Source organism: Anoplopoma fimbria, chromosome 18 (genome assembly GCF_027596085.1).
Source record: "Anoplopoma fimbria isolate UVic2021 breed Golden Eagle Sablefish chromosome 18, Afim_UVic_2022, whole genome shotgun sequence".
NCBI lineage: Eukaryota > Metazoa > Chordata > Actinopteri > Perciformes > Anoplopomatidae > Anoplopoma > Anoplopoma fimbria.
This window is the reverse complement of record NC_072466.1, coordinates 15,674,817-15,692,625: the sequence shown is the minus strand read 5'-3', so window position 1 is coordinate 15,692,625 and position 17,809 is coordinate 15,674,817. Positions and strand designations below refer to the sequence as shown.

The following is a 17,809-nucleotide window of genomic DNA, read 5'->3' as shown; positions in this document are numbered from 1 at the left end:
CAAATACAAGAGAGCGTAAAAAAACGCACAGTTTACACGTTGAAGAAATAAAGAAATTGATACTTAGTTTGTTCAATTTTAATAAGTGGTACAGCTTAACTTAAAAACGTATTATGATAACTATACTTAGTTAATGTAGATAAATAATGTAAAGGGGCAACTCCCCTTTGGTTTTTGAAGAGGAGCATCCCACTTTTGTAACATAAAATAAAATACATTTGCAAATCATGAATTAACCCCTGTTGTATACAGCAGGAGAGTACCGTTAACATGAGAAAGCAGAAACACTTAGTTTGGGTTTCCTTTGCCGTCAGTATTAACCAATGTATTTTGCAACCTCTTGGTCGTTCTTTTGTTTTTCTCTGTTACATAATAATGTCAGACATAAATGAAGGACAATGGACTTTAAAAATAATTTAGGAGATTGGCTCAGTGTACCGTTCCACAGCAACAGTAAATATTTTTCAGATGGCTCTTATTAGGCTATAATTCATATTACTCATAAGTTGTCTTGATCTTGACAGTGCCTTGAACTTTTCGCCAGTTATGAGAGGTTATAATGGAAGTAGAAGACTAAGAGTTCAAATTATTCAAGTTCATGTGCCAGATTGCCCAAAGATGAACTATTGCTTTTGATTATTATTATTACTTCTTTGTTTTATGTGAATTTTGATTTTGTGCTTTTTATCTTCCTCGTCCGTGACTTTGCCAACATCATGTTTATTTCTCTTCTCTATCAATTTTTTTCTAAGCACTACAATTAGTTTGAATCCCTCACTGACAGCTCTGTACAGCCGAATGATAAACAGTTGCCACATAGAGCAGAGCAGCAGAGATGACGGTTACAAGACTCCAGATGTTGTTTTTAGGGCATTACTGATGAGTCAGCCTCTCTTCTCACCTACAGCGCATAAACCCCTCCTTAAACTCTTATTCCCTAACAGCTGAGCACCATCTCCTCTGAGCCTCGAAAAACTTTTGCACAACTGAAGGAACTTTCTTTAAACCTTCCAGTGAGTCCCGGTTTGACAAACAGGAACCAAAGTTTTATAGGGAAACAATACTGCCAAAAGCTCGGCTTACCAGCTGGAACTGTGGATTTTATTACCGGATACAATGATATCTGATCAACAATTCTGTGAGGAGTACTTGCTGTCTCAATCAGAAGACTTGTATGCATACACTTATGATGACGACTGTTTCTGAGTTATGTCTCTGCATCTAATAACACTTGCCTTTAAACCTTTAACCTTCATATAACCGTTAAACCTTTTGGCAAAAAGCAGAGCAACAACTGAAGAATCATTTGTCTGTCCGAGAAATTACTACTCAAAGGTCACCAAACCCAAAGAATCTACAACTAGCTCTTAAAATGTAAGAAGAGAAGAACACCAGCTGCGTAAAAATGCTACAGTGCAGATTGTAGGTATATGTGTATTATGTATGCCCACCATCATAGTCTACTCTCTTTTCTTTCTTTTTTGTCTTCAATTGTTATTATTTCCTTTATTTTTTTACTTTACTATCACTATTATTTTTTATTTTCCTGATAAAATATATTAACATTGTAGGAAAGCTGTAAGTATGAATAACATCATATGTAAGCAAAAGTAAATATATGTTATCTTCTGCACTTGTTTAACAAAGTATTAAAAAAAGAAAGAATCAGAAATCATTTCTCTGCCAATTAGATTTTCACATAGAAGGAATTTGCCTTGGTAATTTTGTGGTTAACAATCACATTAAACATAGTAGTAGATAAAAGAAAAAGACAAGTTCTGCAATAGTCAAGAATAGAAAATATGTCAAATGTATCTGTTAAAAATAAAAAGAGATGTTCAGTTTTTAAAACGAAAACGAAGATAACAATATTGGTGAGGGTTGTTGAGGCTGTATGCAGCTTTAAAGGAAAACCCTGCAGATACTACTCGGAGTTCTTCTAAATTGTTTATCCCCCCCTTTTGAAACCAAAATCACACCCTCTGGATTTTTGAATGTTTATATATATATATTTTTCTTTTTTTTTACTTTTCAAAAGGCAGAGTTTTGAACAAAACAGGAACTTCAATAGCCAGACAGAAAAAAACTAAGCCAATCAGATGGAAGAAAATCCCAAAATAAAAAAAAACAAGACAAAAGGCAGTCAACTTGAGCTGCACTGTTACATTCACACGTGAAATGCCGGACTCTTACCAGCAATACCAACAGGCTCTTTCAATTTTGTGGTTAATATACGACAATGTATAAATTCTTTCCTCCTTTCTGTGCAGGTAATGGTCTGATCTGGATGGATGACGTGGCGTGTGAAGGGACCGAAAACAACGTCCACCAGTGTAAGTTTTCTGGCTGGGGCAAAACCAACTGTGGCCACGTGGAGGATGCTGGTGTGACGTGCATCGTCTGAAGCCTTGTGATCATGACACAGCGTTTCCTCAAACATTGCCTTCAACTTTCAAGAAGCTACAAGCTGCACACCGTCCTCCCATCGGCAGGGGTGTCACAATAGCAGGATGTTGTTTTTACCTGCAAGAAAAGTGACATACTTCCATGTTTTGCATAAATCTGCAGCTTTCATAGAAGTTCATGATTAAACATTTGGTGGTTTTAGCTACAAGATTGAATAATGGGAGCAAGTTTTTGAGCATCTTTGAGCAACCACATGATTTGGGAATGACGGCAGAACAGGACTCTTCTTCAGACTGAATTACAGAGCTCACCTGTCTTCAGTGAAGGCCGAAGGTCAGCTTGCAAAGGGTCCATCAGCCCTCAGAGGCTCGTCTGGGTGCAGGTTTGCTGTTTTGACCTCCAGTGTGGATTAGAAGCTAATCCAACAATTTCATCCTCCCAGACCCTTTGCTCGTCTTTCAAGTTTCTGAAACGGCACATAAAGAAACTGACTGAGACATTGAAAAACTAATTCTTCATTTACAGGCAGCTGCTCTTCACAGTATTATGGCTTTTGAGTGATGATAAACATACACAGTGTTGCCTTATTATACATCATATAGCATTGACTAGGACAAAAACTAAACAAGACTAAAGTTGGGCTAAAATTTCACCTTTTTTAGCTACTTTTTAAGGTGGCCTGTGGAGTTTTATGTACACAAACAAAAGTTCTGTTTGCATTCAGTGTTACTCACCAAAACACATAGTGTGTATCCTTGAGGTCTAACAAATGTAGAGTACTTTTTCCTTCCTCGTAAAAATGTTTATAGTTTCATCACGCATTTTCTAACATCCATGTTTGCTAGCTAGCAGTCTTCTTCTTAGTTGGCTCTGTTGGCAATGTGCTGCGTTTCTAGGTGTATAACTACCGAAGTGCCGTTTTTCTTTTTAACTCTCCTCTAATCAATAGTTTTACGTTTTATAACCATAGAATTATTACCAACAGTAAATCTGTACAGAGCTCATTGTTTTGTTGTTTTCCAGCGCAAAAAGGACGCTCTCATCAGTCTTATCTCCAGCCACAACAGTCAGTCAGGTGTTTTCAGTCAAAAAAGAATCTGACAGATTCTGTTTCCTGTATAGCAGCAAAGGACAGGCATGAAAAGTTAGTGACAAGCTGGTTAATTGGGTGCAACATTTAGCATTAAGGAGACATATATTCCTGAGTAGTTGGTGGAGACCAAAACAAACCTACAACCTACGTTTATGAAAACGGTGGGGGGGAAAAGGCAACTAACAAAAGATTTCCCAAATCACTGCAGTCAACAAATGAAGTGATTATGAAGAATAGACATCAGATGAGTATTAACAGATGGACTCTTGGACGCCAGCCCTGCACATGTTATGACTGTCAGTGTTTACTGCCAAATTTGTGTTGGTTCAGCATTAATGCATATTTTTATGCACACACCAACCCAACCATAACAGACAAGCTTTTTTTATGCCTCTCTCAGTGGCGTTTAATCTTTACGGCTGCTCTTGAATCCAAAAAGGCTGTTACCTCCCAAGTGTCCTAGCAGGAACCTGTCTCTTTACCCAGTCATGTTTTATATTTAAAGAGGCGAAACATTTTTTAGTGAACCTTAAAATATGCATACTGTTGAATTCCCTCTGCTCCTATATTTTATAGTGAATTTGTCTGTGTAAGCTCTCCTACTTCAAACAAGTCAAGAATAGTCTGGCCAACTATATTTTTAGGAAAATGATTCAACACGTATGATGTCCATGTGAGGGAGGAAAGAAAATGTGGATGTTAATTTTACTTTTCAAGCCACTTTCAGCCAGAAATCATTTTCTCTACCTCATGTTCAAGTGCCTTGGTGTTTGTTGAGGGTTTATGTTTTAAACCACAGAAGAAAACAAATTATAGAGGGAGATGGGGGAAAGGCAGTCTGGGAAAAGGGAAATGATGTGAGAAACCAGGCTCAATAGACTGATGTGTCTCAGAAGACACTATCGCAACTCAAAAGGGTATTGTGGACTTCAAAAGTTATAAAACACGTTAGAGCTGATTTAAACAATTAGCAGATTAATTTAGTTCCATTGAATAATCATTTAAGTATGTTTTCAAACAAAAACACTTAACCTCTGGCTTCTCAAAAGTGATTGTTTCTGTTTCAAATAATTTTTAATTGAATATATTTTGTTGTTCGTTTGTTTGTTTGGCCAAAACAAGACATTTTTGAATCAATTAATCTTTTAAAAGAAAAGAAATGTTGCAGATTAATCGATTATGAACCCTTTAAAACACATGCATATACTTACTGTATATCAAAGTATATTATAATGTCGACAAGGTCGGAGACTTTAATGTAAAAACACATCTGTATGAATCCAAAAGTGTCACTTTCAAGCTTAAATGCAGCAGATTCCCCTCAGTTTATTTTTTCTGTCCTCCTAAAGGTGGTTTTACTGAAAAGGGGTGAATGGAACAAATTAGAAATTAACAAGGTTATAGAGTTGAACACTTACCAACTAATGTGTGCATGATTGAGTGTCAAACTGTAAAACACACACACACACACACACACACACACACACACACACACACACACACACACACACACACACACACACACACACACACACACACTCGTTTTTCTGTGTGTGTGTGTGTGTAGCTGACAGTACGACTGAGTGGCAGCCAGGTCTTTATGTCTCGTCCTGATGACCCTCATTCATCTTGTAGAGTCACAGTCAGCACTTTGGCTGTTGAGGAGTTATTACTTTAGAGCTCTGCCTTTTAAAACAACAGCCAAAGATAACACCCAGAGTTCCTTCAGTATATTTTTACTCATTGGCTTATTTGTCATCTCCTCTTCTAACAAGAGAAGCAAAACAAAATATCATTGATTGAAAATAGTTTGGTATTTACGCAGGTTTGAGTATGTTTTATTTCACAGTATTGATACCAGCAGGCCTTTGCAATTCATTAATGTTGCACAATGAAGTATTTTTTTAAAAGCAGGAACTATCACTGCAGCTACGAAGACATTTCCTTTTTACTTAAGGTGCAAAATAGAACAAGTAAAGGCCGTTAAAAAGGCCGATAATTATTCTGACTTATCAACCCTCTATGTTTAATGTTTACTCGAAAAGTATTAGTTGGTCACCTCATAATCATATGATAGGTATCTGCCAGCAGATCATACTTCACAGTTACAGTTACACCTGAGCGGAGTCAAGTATTTACAGCAAACTGCCATTCTTTATTGACAAAATATTATTAAGAAATATTCATGTCAGGGTCTTCTGTCATCCATGACCCTTGACATATATGATTTTGATGGTCAGCGAGGCTAACAACAGCAACATATGTATAAAATATTATGGCTAGATTGAGCACTAAAAGTCAGTTAGGCAATTTAGTTACAGAGATTATCGGTTGGAGATGTGTGCCATTTCTGCTTTCAAAAACATTGCTTTCTTAAAGAGAAATCTCAGTCAAAGTGACAATTTGTTTGTAGTAAATATTGATTGTGGAGACTTCAAAAGTGGTGCAGACCAATCACATATCAAAACCATATGGGCACAATTCAAACCAGAAAAAATATGCAACCGTGTCTCCTCCATTTGATCCTCTTCTCACAGCTAAATATATTTTGACTGGTTTTCCTTCCTGGCAAAGTTGCAACCTATCCGATATCAGCAGGATAGAATTGTAGTGAGGTGATTTCCTGATTGGTAAGAGGCCCCGCTGACCTCGGATCAATGCTTCAGCCTTGTGGGGTCAAATAACCAGAATACTTACATTTTTATAAATGTAAAGCAGCTTAATGCCGTACCCTCTGAAAGTGAAAACACATTCCAAAGTGCACTTAACCATTTAAATGTGTCATTTTTTTAAATGTATACTTGGTTGTATAAAGACCTTACTATGCTTACTTTGGCATAATGGCTTTAAGCACATTTTGCGTATACACATGTCTGTTTTTTATCACATTGTGCTGGTCATAGCACATATGAGGGCTATGGAGTTAACAACATACACAATATGCCTAAATCAAACACGATTATGTCAAGGGAATACCTGATACAGTGCTTCGCGTTTACTTTAAAAAATACACTTTTTACTTTGTGTTTGGTTGAATTGTACCACTAAAATGCTGTATATGCACTGCTGAAGAAATAAAATGTAGATGTGTTTAAACAGGTGAACTTTGTTATTCCTGACAACATTAAGAGGATGAATAGGAAACAGAAACTTTCAAGAAGTCAACAGGTGAAGAGAGGGGAGGGAAGTTGACTCAGATGTGTGTGTAACTAAGTACATTTACTTCTATAGCCTACTTGAAATACACATTTTAAGTACTTGTACTTTACTTCAGAATTTCCATTTTATGCAGCTTTATATTGCTACTCCACTGCATCTCAGAGCGAATAATGTAGTTTTTTCTTGACTACTTTTTTGCACTTTTTATGCACAACTGATACTTTAAGCACATTTTCTGCTGATACTTACTTTACTACAGTAAGGTTTGAATGCAAAACTGTACACTGTGCATTTTCACAGTGTGGTATTAGTATTTTTACTTCAGTAAATTATCTGAATACTCTGTCCACTGCTCTGTGTGTTTAAGTTACACACATGATCACAAGCGCCAGAGCACATGGGCGTGGACACCATGTTTGTGCCATGATTGACAGCTCTGAACAGTAATTACAAGTATGAATGTTTCCACATGTGAAGCGGATGTAGAAATGATTGGATGAAAAATCAACTGATGTCCGACACACATGGCCGACAGTCAGAGCAAAAACTGTGAAGCCGGTTTGACTCAGGTCTACATGGTTTCACTTATTCTCCAGGAAGGTAAGACTTTATATTAGTTTTTATTTGAGAAGGTAAAATATATACTGTAGGTTTGCAAGTGGAACCAATTTTATACACATGTAGGTGGATAGACGGCTGGTTTAGATAGATAGATAGCAGCTGTCTGATGTGGTTGAAAACGACCAGAGCTGTATGAGCGAAGTTTTGAGCCATAAAACCAAAACAATGAGCTGAAAGAAACTAAATCACTCCTTAGAGCTGGTAACTATCTGTGTAGTTGTTGCTATGAGCGACCCCTTTCACATAAACCTTAAAAACATATGAATTACAGCTGCTTTAAAATTGTGATAAGTATTTTAGGTGTGTCTAAACTCCTTCTTTATTTGCTCACTATGTAAAATCACACTACTGTTAGCTAAAGATACTAGAATTCACAATTCAAGAGTCCAATTTAATACTGACTGTAGTGTAAACTATTTGATATTCATTTTATAGTGAGTAATTCAACAGGGGCCTACCTGGGTCACCCTCCAGGACCCTTGCGTGTCTTATAATCCCAGTTCGACAACCACTGTTAAAATAGGCTAATAGCAGCATCTGTATCTGCTCATGTGAGGATGTGTTGTTACACATTATTTCCCGCTCCGATTGTACACGCATGACATAATAAAACTTTTTCTACAGGCCCTGGAGAACCACATGCAGAGATCAGAGGCATAAGAAATTAGCCAAACCACTGTTCCAATTTCTACAAAGAAAGAAGAGGAAGACAACAGATGCACTTATTTCTCCTCAGCATCAGCTTTTCTTAAGGCGACTGCCATCTCTTCCGCCTCCTCAGACCATCGTTTGGCATTTATGGTCGCTAGTTGGACTTATGTGGCTTTTTGTTTCATATGACAGATCAGAATATATTTTGTTTTCCATGTTTTGAGTGTCAGGACAGATGCTGCTTGTTTGCAAAACAGCAAAATGTCTTTCATGGGCTACAGTTCTGTGTGATTCCAGATGTAAAAAGAAGCCACATTGTCACCAGTAAAAAACACAACCAGGAAAAGAAAGAAAGTTTTATTTCTGAGTCTTGACACATGGGTGGTCCTGTACTTCAAGTGTTACTGTACCAAATTTTTAGTCTAGTCTATTTTCATTTCATTAAGTTAAATTAAGTCTTCCCAGAAAAGGCTGTTGTATCCACAACACAAAAAAAATCCAGATTACTATGGGTTCTGCGTTTTACATACAAAAGTGATTTAAACAATTCTGAAAAAGTAATCCTTATGTGCTTTTTTGTTTAAACAGCCATTTCAAAGACATGTTCTGTCAAATATGTGAGCAAAAAAAAATCTGGTTGTGTCAGCATGAAATGTAGACAAGAGCCAGCATCACTATAATGTTGTGTTTTGTTATTGTTTATCAATACATGTTCTGTCCCATATGTGAGCAAAACATCTGATTGTATCTTCACTGGTTGTATTATTGTAATTTCTAACTTAAGCATTCATCTTCTCCAAGTTGCATGAATCATCCAAATGAGAGAAGTTGACACACTCCTCTAATTTTGTATTTGAATCATTACTTTAAAGTATGTCATTGTTCTAAATTGGATCATGACATTGAGCATCATCCTCTCTTTCTTTCTGGCTGTTTCTCTGTGATCTGACCAGAGAGAAACCCATCCTTATTATATAAAGTGCACCACAACATGTGGCAGCATGAGCCCACAAACATGAGATAATTTACCCTCAGGAGATGGAAAGATGGGGAGAAAGAGAGAAAGAAAGTAATAGTCCCAGTCTTCCCATCCACGTCCAGTAGTCATCGGACCACATTCCAGCTCCTCTTACTCATAATGAAACGGTTATCCCTCCATACAATGAGAGGGCCAAGCTGGGAACATCTGCCGTGTTTGAAGGAGATGAAACAATAATGGGATCAGAGTCAAGGTCGAGGTCAACTTCATCGTCTGAGTGAGTGAAAGTCTTTCAGACAAGTCCCCGACATTAAAGCGAGAACAGACACATGCTTGGTGAAAATCACACAAATACAGTACTGTCATCTATCTATCTATCTATCTATCTATCTATCTATCTATCTATCTATCTATCTATCTATCTATCTATCTATCTATCTATCTGCAAACCTACACTATATATTTTCTTTTATTAAATAAAAACTTTTATAAAGTATATACAAATCTATCCCTCTATCTTTTGAAGACTTGCAAACCAACTTGCAACCTCCTACCATAATAAACCATAATTGTATAACGTCACTGACCTCAGCTGGTAAAAAGCTGTATTACAACTGTAACTGAATAAAATGATGTTCAAATATTATAAACGCTGTTTCCTGTTTATAATCAGACTACAATATGTATACTCCGTATAGTCTTTCAAGCAAATACAATAGGCGTGCAGTTTAACAATAACCTTCTGTTTAAAAATGTCCAGCCGCAAACGACATGCGTTCAGTTTGTTCCTCTGAGGCGTCCGTAGAGCCGGAAGTAACATTTTGAATGTTCGGCGCGGTTTCATTTCAGAATCAGCAGTTTTGTATTGACAGTGAAAGAAAACGCAGGTAACGTTAGATTTGTTGACTAAATGATGGAGTTATCGGACTCAAAACACTAACAAAACAACGTAAATCTCACTGCCACCATTATATCACGTGTAGCGTGTCAAAATACTGGCAATGTTAACTTTGCGATCTGAGTTACTTATCTTGTGGTTGTATGTTCACGAAATACTGTTTTGTTGTTGACAAACACGTTAACCAACAGTTGATGTCGGTTTTTATTTTATTTTAATTGCCACTCATTTTGCAGCTGTCAAATACCGACAAGATTTCTCTATTTACCGCTCGAGTCATTTTACGTTTGGTTATTTCACAACGTGATTGTTGAAGGCCATTATGTATTATATATATATATATATATATCCATATCCATTCAAAAGGTTTGTTTTTATAGTCGTTTTACCTAGCCTTAGACAGAGATAGCTTTATACATAGCAAGTGGAAGATGAGACATTTCAGATTTTAATCCGGTTTATATCACACAACGCTACATCAAATCATCACTTCTATCAAATAGAAATGAAGTCACAAGCCTGCTAACTAATCCAATATACTTTAGTACTGTTGGTCGGTATAGTTAAATGGTATCTCAATATGCGTGTTTCCCTGTTGACTATTATTTGTTTTCCTTGGACAGAATGGCCTCCTCTGCCACATGCATCGACGAGGGCGCGTTCAAGACCCCTAAAAACAACCGAGTGAAGAGCTTTGGAAGCAACGGAAGCACCCCAGTCACCATCCCGGCCTCTCCCTTCATGAAGAAGTTGGGCTGTGGGACTGGAGTCAACGTTTACCTCATGAACAGGTTTGAGGTTTTCTCTGTTTAGGAGAATAATCAATAAATTGTTTGACTCCTCACCTACCATCTACCTCCTCCTTTCTCCTCCCTCTGCCCTTACCTAGATCTTATAATATAAAAATAAAGCTTAAGATATTTAAAACAGTCTATTGCAGTTTTATCGTATTGATAGTTAACCTAAAAAATATGGGCTTTTAGAAATGGTTCACCTTTCTCCTTCTGTGGATTTAATTTAAAGATTACCATGAGAATAACAGGGCAATAAGATGTACATCTTATTGAAAAAAAGTAGCCCAGTGTATTGTGGATGCATGCTGGATGACAGGAGACCCCAATCATTTGTTAAAGTTTGTTATTCAATTGTGACAAAGGATGTGCAGTATGTGCGTTTAATTAGCAAGTCCATTTAAGTGGCAAATATGCCTGGTGAAGTTTTGTGCATTAAAAGGAAAATAATTCAAATGCAAATGCATCTTCAGTATAAATTGAGAATAACATTGTTTAGTTTTGCTGTGTCCCAAGCCTAGTGCATTGGGTCATTTTCATCTGTACATAAATTAAATGTATGTATTGTCGATCAACTTAATCCTAGAATGGGAAAATTAAATGCGTCTCCCTGGGCTGTCAAGAAGATCAACACCAAGTGTGCAACCAAACAGGTGGCGGTTTACCAGAAGCGCCTGAACGAGGAGGCAGAGGTCCTGAAGGGAATCAATCATCCAAACATTGTTGGTAAGACATGACAGCAGTACATAACATTCACTGTGTTACAGGTGGACAAATGCTTCTACTTTATATACTTTTTCATGGCTTTTGTCTCACCAAGCATATCAGTTAGGTGTTGACTGGTGTCACAAATATGGTATTAATAGGTCAGTTTAAGCCTTATTTTGTACTGCCATATTGTGTAAGTTTCTGGTTTGTTCATATTGTTTCCTTATTCCAACATCAAAGGGTTTCGTGCCTTCACCACGGCCAAAGATGGATCAAAGTGTCTGGCGATGGAGTACGGAGGAGAGCAGTCCCTCAATGACCTGATCGAGAAGAGAAAAGAGGACGGGCTCAAAGCTTTCCCTGCTGCCAACATAGATAAAGTAGCGCTGCATGTTGCTCGTGGTCTTCAGGTAAACACACATTTTCATCTCTGGATTCATTTCACACCTGTTTCCCTGTATACTTGAGAAATTTGACTCTACATTGCAGATTACTGCACACATAAGCTGCTCTGTTTTGTAGTTGATAGCTCTCCTTCTTGTTATAGGTGAACATATTCCTCCAGTGTCCTTCTCCGGTTTCTTTGACAAAAAAAGTGTATTATATATATGTAGAATATTTCACCTCTTTACCTTGCCATCAGACAGTCCTTTCCAACAGGGAACTGAAGCCGTTATCTATGCTCTCTTCAGAGCCACAAACAGTAATTTAAGTTACCTTATGTAATATACTGACTATAAGGATGTATATACACTGAATATGTAGCATCATCATTATGCAGAAACCTACCTGAGGTCACGTGGGTAAACCATTTTAGCGTGGCTTGGGAAAGTAGCATTTTGACACTAAAACATAAATACTCACACCAAAATGTGAATGTTCGGCCATGAGTACATAAGTGTTGAGAACGCTATTCCAAAGAAACTAGCTAGCACTAGCTCCAAAATCTAGTGAGAAAATTGCCAAGTCGGCAACACTGACAGCCTGTCCCTACAGGCCTCTCTCTCCAAAGCCACTTTATATTAGATTATTAATGTGTTCATCAAGCTTATTTTTTGTGAATTTCACCATGTGACCAATAAAGTCTAATCTTAACCAATGATATTTCATCATAATTTATGTGTTGATTGTATTTTATATCAGTAATCTGAATCTATAAAGTAGCTAAAGTAATCCAAAAATTTAGTGGAGTAGAAGTGTAAAGTAGCAGAAAATAATACTCAAGTAAAGTAAAAGTACCTAAAATGGTCCTCAAGTACAGTACTTCAGTAAATGTACTTACTGGGAGTTACTAACCACCACTGCCTAACTGCCACTGCTGAACTCGTGTGTAAATGTTAATTTGTGTGTAGTTGGAGGTTTCCTGAAGAGTATGGATCAAATAAAATAAAGAGTTTCAGCTCGGACTGGGAATTATATATATATATATAAATTAAATATGCCGATGTACATTTTATTATTTTTCCTCAATAGATGCCGTTTATTTCTTGAGTCACAATTCAAGAATATTAATACTATTTAAACAAAATGTTCATGGTAAACTGTAGCCAAACCCACTCACATCAGTGGTTCATTCTTACTCAAATCATAATTCTAAACATCGGCCATCTTTTAAATTTTATTTCAGAAAGGAGCAGTGTTTAGCAAAACTCAATAAACAGAGGAGTGTGCTTCTCTCCACAGTATCTCCACAATGAGAAGAAGCTGCTGCACGGCGACATGAAGTCTTGTAACGTTGTCATCAAGGGCGACTTTGAGACCGTCAAGATCTGCGATGTTGGTGTGTCTCTGCAGCTGGATGAGAACATGAGAGGTAATGATTATGTTCATGTCATTCTGAATAAAAATCAACCGAGTAGCTTTGTTGTGAAAAAATCTAGCACTGTACTCTGCGTGATGGCTAGGGAGAGGGATGGTGAGAGCTCAAGCCTCCCACAGTGCTCCCTGTTTGTACACAAGGGAAATTTAAAAACAACAAACTGCATTCAAGTTTGAGAAATCCTGTTGCTGTATAGGTGAACATAGCCTGCTGCTGCTGACTGCAGGTTGGAGTCAGCAGCGACTCGTATACTATAAAATATTAAATTGAGGTAAATAGTCCCATAATTACTCCAAAATGTTGTGGAATAGAAGTATTTATAGCTTAAAAAGGAAATACTCAAGTAGAATGTTGATGTACTTTACTTAAGTACAGTACTTGAGTAAATTGCTTAAATCATTTTACAATTTTAATTGAATGTACTCTACAATAATTTCATCATCATACGAACAGCATAATTTCCATCTCATCACAGTAAATGTAATATATATCATAGAACTGATACACATGTACCAGTTCAGACTGTGGGTTAGTGAGTGAGTGTGTGTGAGCGAGCGCTTTGCAGGTGGGATTAATCACAGAATTGGCAGAAACCACTTGGATAGAACTGGAAACAACTGTTTATAGCAACTGATTCTGCAGTCCTTTTAAAGCCCTCTGAGGCAAATTTTTGATTTGTGAATTTGGGCTATACAAATAAAAACTAATTGAATCAAATTGATTCATTTTTTATTTTTGTGAAACTAATTGCAAACTTCTGGATATTTGCTTTGTTGTTGAAATTGTAAAGAAAACCCTGAAGAACATTAGCTCTTTGTTTTTAAGAGCTAATGTGTTTTAATTTGTTTTAAAATAATATTAATAATATTGGCCATTTTAGAAACATAGACAAATTATATGTATTGTTTTTTGTAATTAGATTGTTATCCAGTCCAATTTGGGTTTCATTACTTCCGCTAAGGGGTTCATGTTTTTTCGGTTCTGTTTGTTTGTTTGTCAGCAGGATTACAGAAATACTACTGGTCAGATTTTCAGGAAACTCAGTGGAACCTGTTAAATTTTGGATACACACATCATATTTCACTTACGGAACGACTTTGTCGGAGGTCTGCGCTCTCCGAGTGCCCATCTAGTTCATTTTTTTTTTTTTTTCTTTCTGCCCTCAGTGTCAGACCCAAAGGCAGAGTACATTGGCACAGAGCCATGGAAACCGAAGGAAGCCCTGGATGAGGGAGGAGAAATCACTGACAAGGCTGACATCTATGCCTACGGTCTGACTCTGTGGGAGATGATGACACTGGCCATGCCTCATCTGGAGATGTTGGAGGATGATGACGACGACGATGAGGAGGTTGAAGGTGAGATGTTTTGTGGACACAGAAAGCCCTGAATTTTGCACTCTTGACCTTTTGATATTTTTGATATCTTTTTAATCCATTTTTATGTCATACCATACTATACCTTTTTTCAGCACATACTATGATATTTTGTTATTTATTTGTATGACATACTTTACTAAGACTTTTCAAATTAAATTTTATTAAAAACAGTACTATGACTCTTTTATGACTTTTTTTAATGACATACTATGACTTTTTAATTATGTTTTTATTGCATGGTATACTAAGACTATTTCATGACATTTGTTATGGCACACCATATCTATGTTGGCAGCAGGGAAAGCTTTGAGTCCGTCCTCTTTTCTCTTCTCGATCAGGTCATTGAGGGACTGCTCTCCTCCGTACGCCATTCTTTACTTCTTTTATAACATTTGTGTGGCATACTATCCTGTCCAAAATATACCATGACCTTTTTTGATTTACTTTTTCATAAATGTTATACTATTCATGCAATTTTTAATGAATTTTTTAAAGACATACTATATTATAAAATTATTAATGATATACTATCTGATTACTTTTAAATAACATTATTGGCATACTATACTAATGACTTTTGTATGGCATATTATCCTATGGCATTTGTTATGCCTAACTTGACTTTACTTCTGTATGACATACTACACTATAGTAGTAAGACATTTTTATGTTTTGTATGGAATGCAAAATCAGGATATTTCTCATGATATATTTTTATGGCATACTTTGTTATTTTTACCATGTTTATGACAAACTATTCTAAGACATTTATACTGAGTACTCTACTATAAAGTTTTATGACCTTTTTAATAGAATATACAACATAATAATCTTTCTTTTTTTAATGAAAATAAGAAAAAAGACAGTAATGTGTCAAAAAAAGTCTTAGTATAGTATGAGAAAAATAGTCTAACAAAAGTAATTCTATTATAGAATCGCAAAAAAACATCAAAGCGTCATAGTTTAGTTAGTCAAAAAAGATCCTTGTATAGTATGTTGAAATGTGTCATAATATAATATGAAGAGAAAAGTAATTAAAACGTCATTGTATCGTATGGCCAAAAAAAGTGATAGTATAATAAGTTAGAAAAATAGTCTTAAAAAGTCATAGTTTAGTATGCAAAAAAAGCAATTAAAAGATAATAGTTTAGTATTGCGAAAATATAAATCATTGATAATGTCAAAAATAGTCATAATATAGTATGTCAAAAAGAAGTAATAGTATGGTATGTTGAAAATAAATCTAAAAAGTATTTTCTAAGAAGGATATAAGAAGGGGAATACTCATTCAGAGTATGATGAATAAAGTCATAGTGGAATGTCGCAAAAAGTATTTAAAAAAGCCATTAAATAGCCTGTCCAAAAAGTCATAATATAGCATGTTGAAAGAATTCATAAAGTATTAAAAACGTCTTAGTATAACTTGTAGAAAAAAGTCATGATGTAAAATGACAAAATATATCTTCGTAAATATGTTGAAATATGACGGTTAAGAATATTGAAAATGGTCTTAAAGTCAAAGAATAGCATGTTGAGAAATGTCATAGAATAGCATGTTGAAAAAAGTAAAAAAAAAAAAAAAAAAAAAAAAAAAAAAAAGGATTAATACAGCACGTTAAATAACATCATAGCATGTTGAAAAAATGTATGGTTTTACAATGTTGAAAAAAGTCTAAAAAAAATTCCTAGTAAAGCATGTTGAAAAAAGTCCTGGTATTGCATGTCAAGAGTCATAGTAAAGCATGTTGAAAAAAGAATGTCAAAATGTCATAGTAGGTTATGTCAAAAAACATCTCAGTAGAATGTGTAAAAAAATATCATGTCAAAATTCATTAAAAAATCATACTATAGCATGTCGGGGGAAAAAATGAAAACATCATAGTATGTTATATCGAAATAATTCAAGGTATAATATGCCCTAAAAAGTAATAAAAAAGCCATACTTAGCATGTCGAAAAAAATCATAGTAAAGAATGTCAAAAAACAGTCTATGACCTGTCAGAAATAAATAACATACCCATAGAAAAAAACAGAAAAGTTGACAAATTTGTATATTATGTGGGAAAAAAAAGTAGCATTATACAAAAATATTATGTCAAAAAAAGTCATGGTTTAGCATTTCTAAAATAATTATAGTATAGCATCTTGAAAAATAAGAAAGTTCTAATATAATATGTGGAAAAAGGAATAGTATAACATTTGAAAAGCATTTGTTTGTTTATAGTTATTTGTCCCAAAAAGTCATAGTATATTATGTTGAATAAGTCATAGTATGGCATGTTGTCAAAAACGGTTGTAGTATATAATGTCAAAAAAAAGTTATACAATATTATGTCAAAAGAGGTTATTTCGACATGCTATACTTTGACACGCTATACTATGACTTTTTTATGACTTTTCTCGGAATTCTATATTATGACTTTTTTATGACTGTTTTAGAAAAGTGTCTCAGCGTTGTATTTTAGGATTTAAGGACAATTGATTGTCATTATAACACAGGGTTGCGCAACAAACTGCAGTTTAAGCCCATTTTGGGGGGGGCAGGGAACAACTACCTTGGATCACTGCAGTTGAAAAGCCAAGAATATTAAAATCTTGTTTGTATTTCAGAAGACTCGATGGAGGAGAGTTTTGACGAGGATGCCTACTACGAGAGGTTGGGAACAAGGCCAGAGCTGGACGTGGAGGCTCTGGGCAGCTCGTACCGGAGGACGGTGGAGCTTTTCTATCTCTGCACAGACGAGGACCCCAAGAAGAGACCCTCAGCCGCACAGATAGTCCAGGCTTTAGAGAGCAACGCCCTGCTGGATAAAACGCCCAGTGAGGTGATCGTAATCGACTGATTTCAACAAATAATTCAGCATTTGATCATTTTGTCAGGGTTGTGCTCATATTCACTAGTTTGTTTGGGGAGGATTCAATTAATTTAGAAGCTCCAGGAAATTCCTTTTACGTGAAGGCTCAAGCTCATTAGCTCTACTGTACATCTCTATGTTGACACTATCAATAGCACATTTTATTTGTATGTTGTCTTTGCTATTTCTTTTTTTTTTTTTTTTTTTCTGTGTACGTCAACTTTTAGTCTGTAAATGTTTTCTCTTTAACTTTCAAGTTTCTTGTATGTTTGTTTTTTTCTGCACTTCTGTAAACCTTGTTTCTTGATAAAACCTTTGAGCTCTACGTTTTTGTTTTGTTTTATAAATAATTGTATTACCTTTCATATATCCTGCTAGATCATCACTGGCTCCGCTATAACCGTAGGTTTAGTGGTAGACTTTGATGCAGCTCTGGTTAACAGGAATCTG

At 35.8% G+C, this 17,809-nt stretch overlaps 2 protein-coding genes across 3 annotated transcripts in view; both read left to right on the top strand.

Moving 5' to 3' along the window:
• Nucleotides 1–2,489, top strand: part of scara5 (scavenger receptor class A, member 5 (putative)) — a 66,119-nt gene extending 63,630 nt beyond the window's left edge. Inside the window, exon 12 of the mRNA XM_054618862.1 lies at nucleotides 2,271–2,489. Coding sequence (XP_054474837.1) covers nucleotides 2,271–2,404 — 134 coding nt within the window. The 3' untranslated portion in view covers nucleotides 2,405–2,489. The remainder of the gene's footprint in view (nucleotides 1–2,270) is intronic.
• A 7,224-nt stretch (nucleotides 2,490–9,713) lies between these two features.
• pbk (PDZ binding kinase) lies at nucleotides 9,714–17,684 on the top strand. 2 transcript variants are annotated; one of them, XM_054618221.1, is made up of 7 exons: nucleotides 9,714–9,796; nucleotides 10,431–10,598; nucleotides 11,185–11,324; nucleotides 11,547–11,716; nucleotides 12,990–13,119; nucleotides 14,292–14,483; nucleotides 17,118–17,684. In XM_054618221.1, the coding sequence occupies exons 1-7, from the start codon at nucleotides 9,735–9,737 to the stop codon at nucleotides 17,345–17,347; spliced, it is 1,092 nt and encodes a 363-aa protein (XP_054474196.1). In that variant the 5' UTR covers nucleotides 9,714–9,734; the 3' UTR covers nucleotides 17,348–17,684. The 2 variants fall into 2 exon arrangements, with proteins under 2 accessions (XP_054474196.1, XP_054474195.1); XM_054618220.1 differs by having other exon boundaries at nucleotides 17,115–17,684.
• Nucleotides 17,685–17,809: the final 125 nt, after the last annotated feature.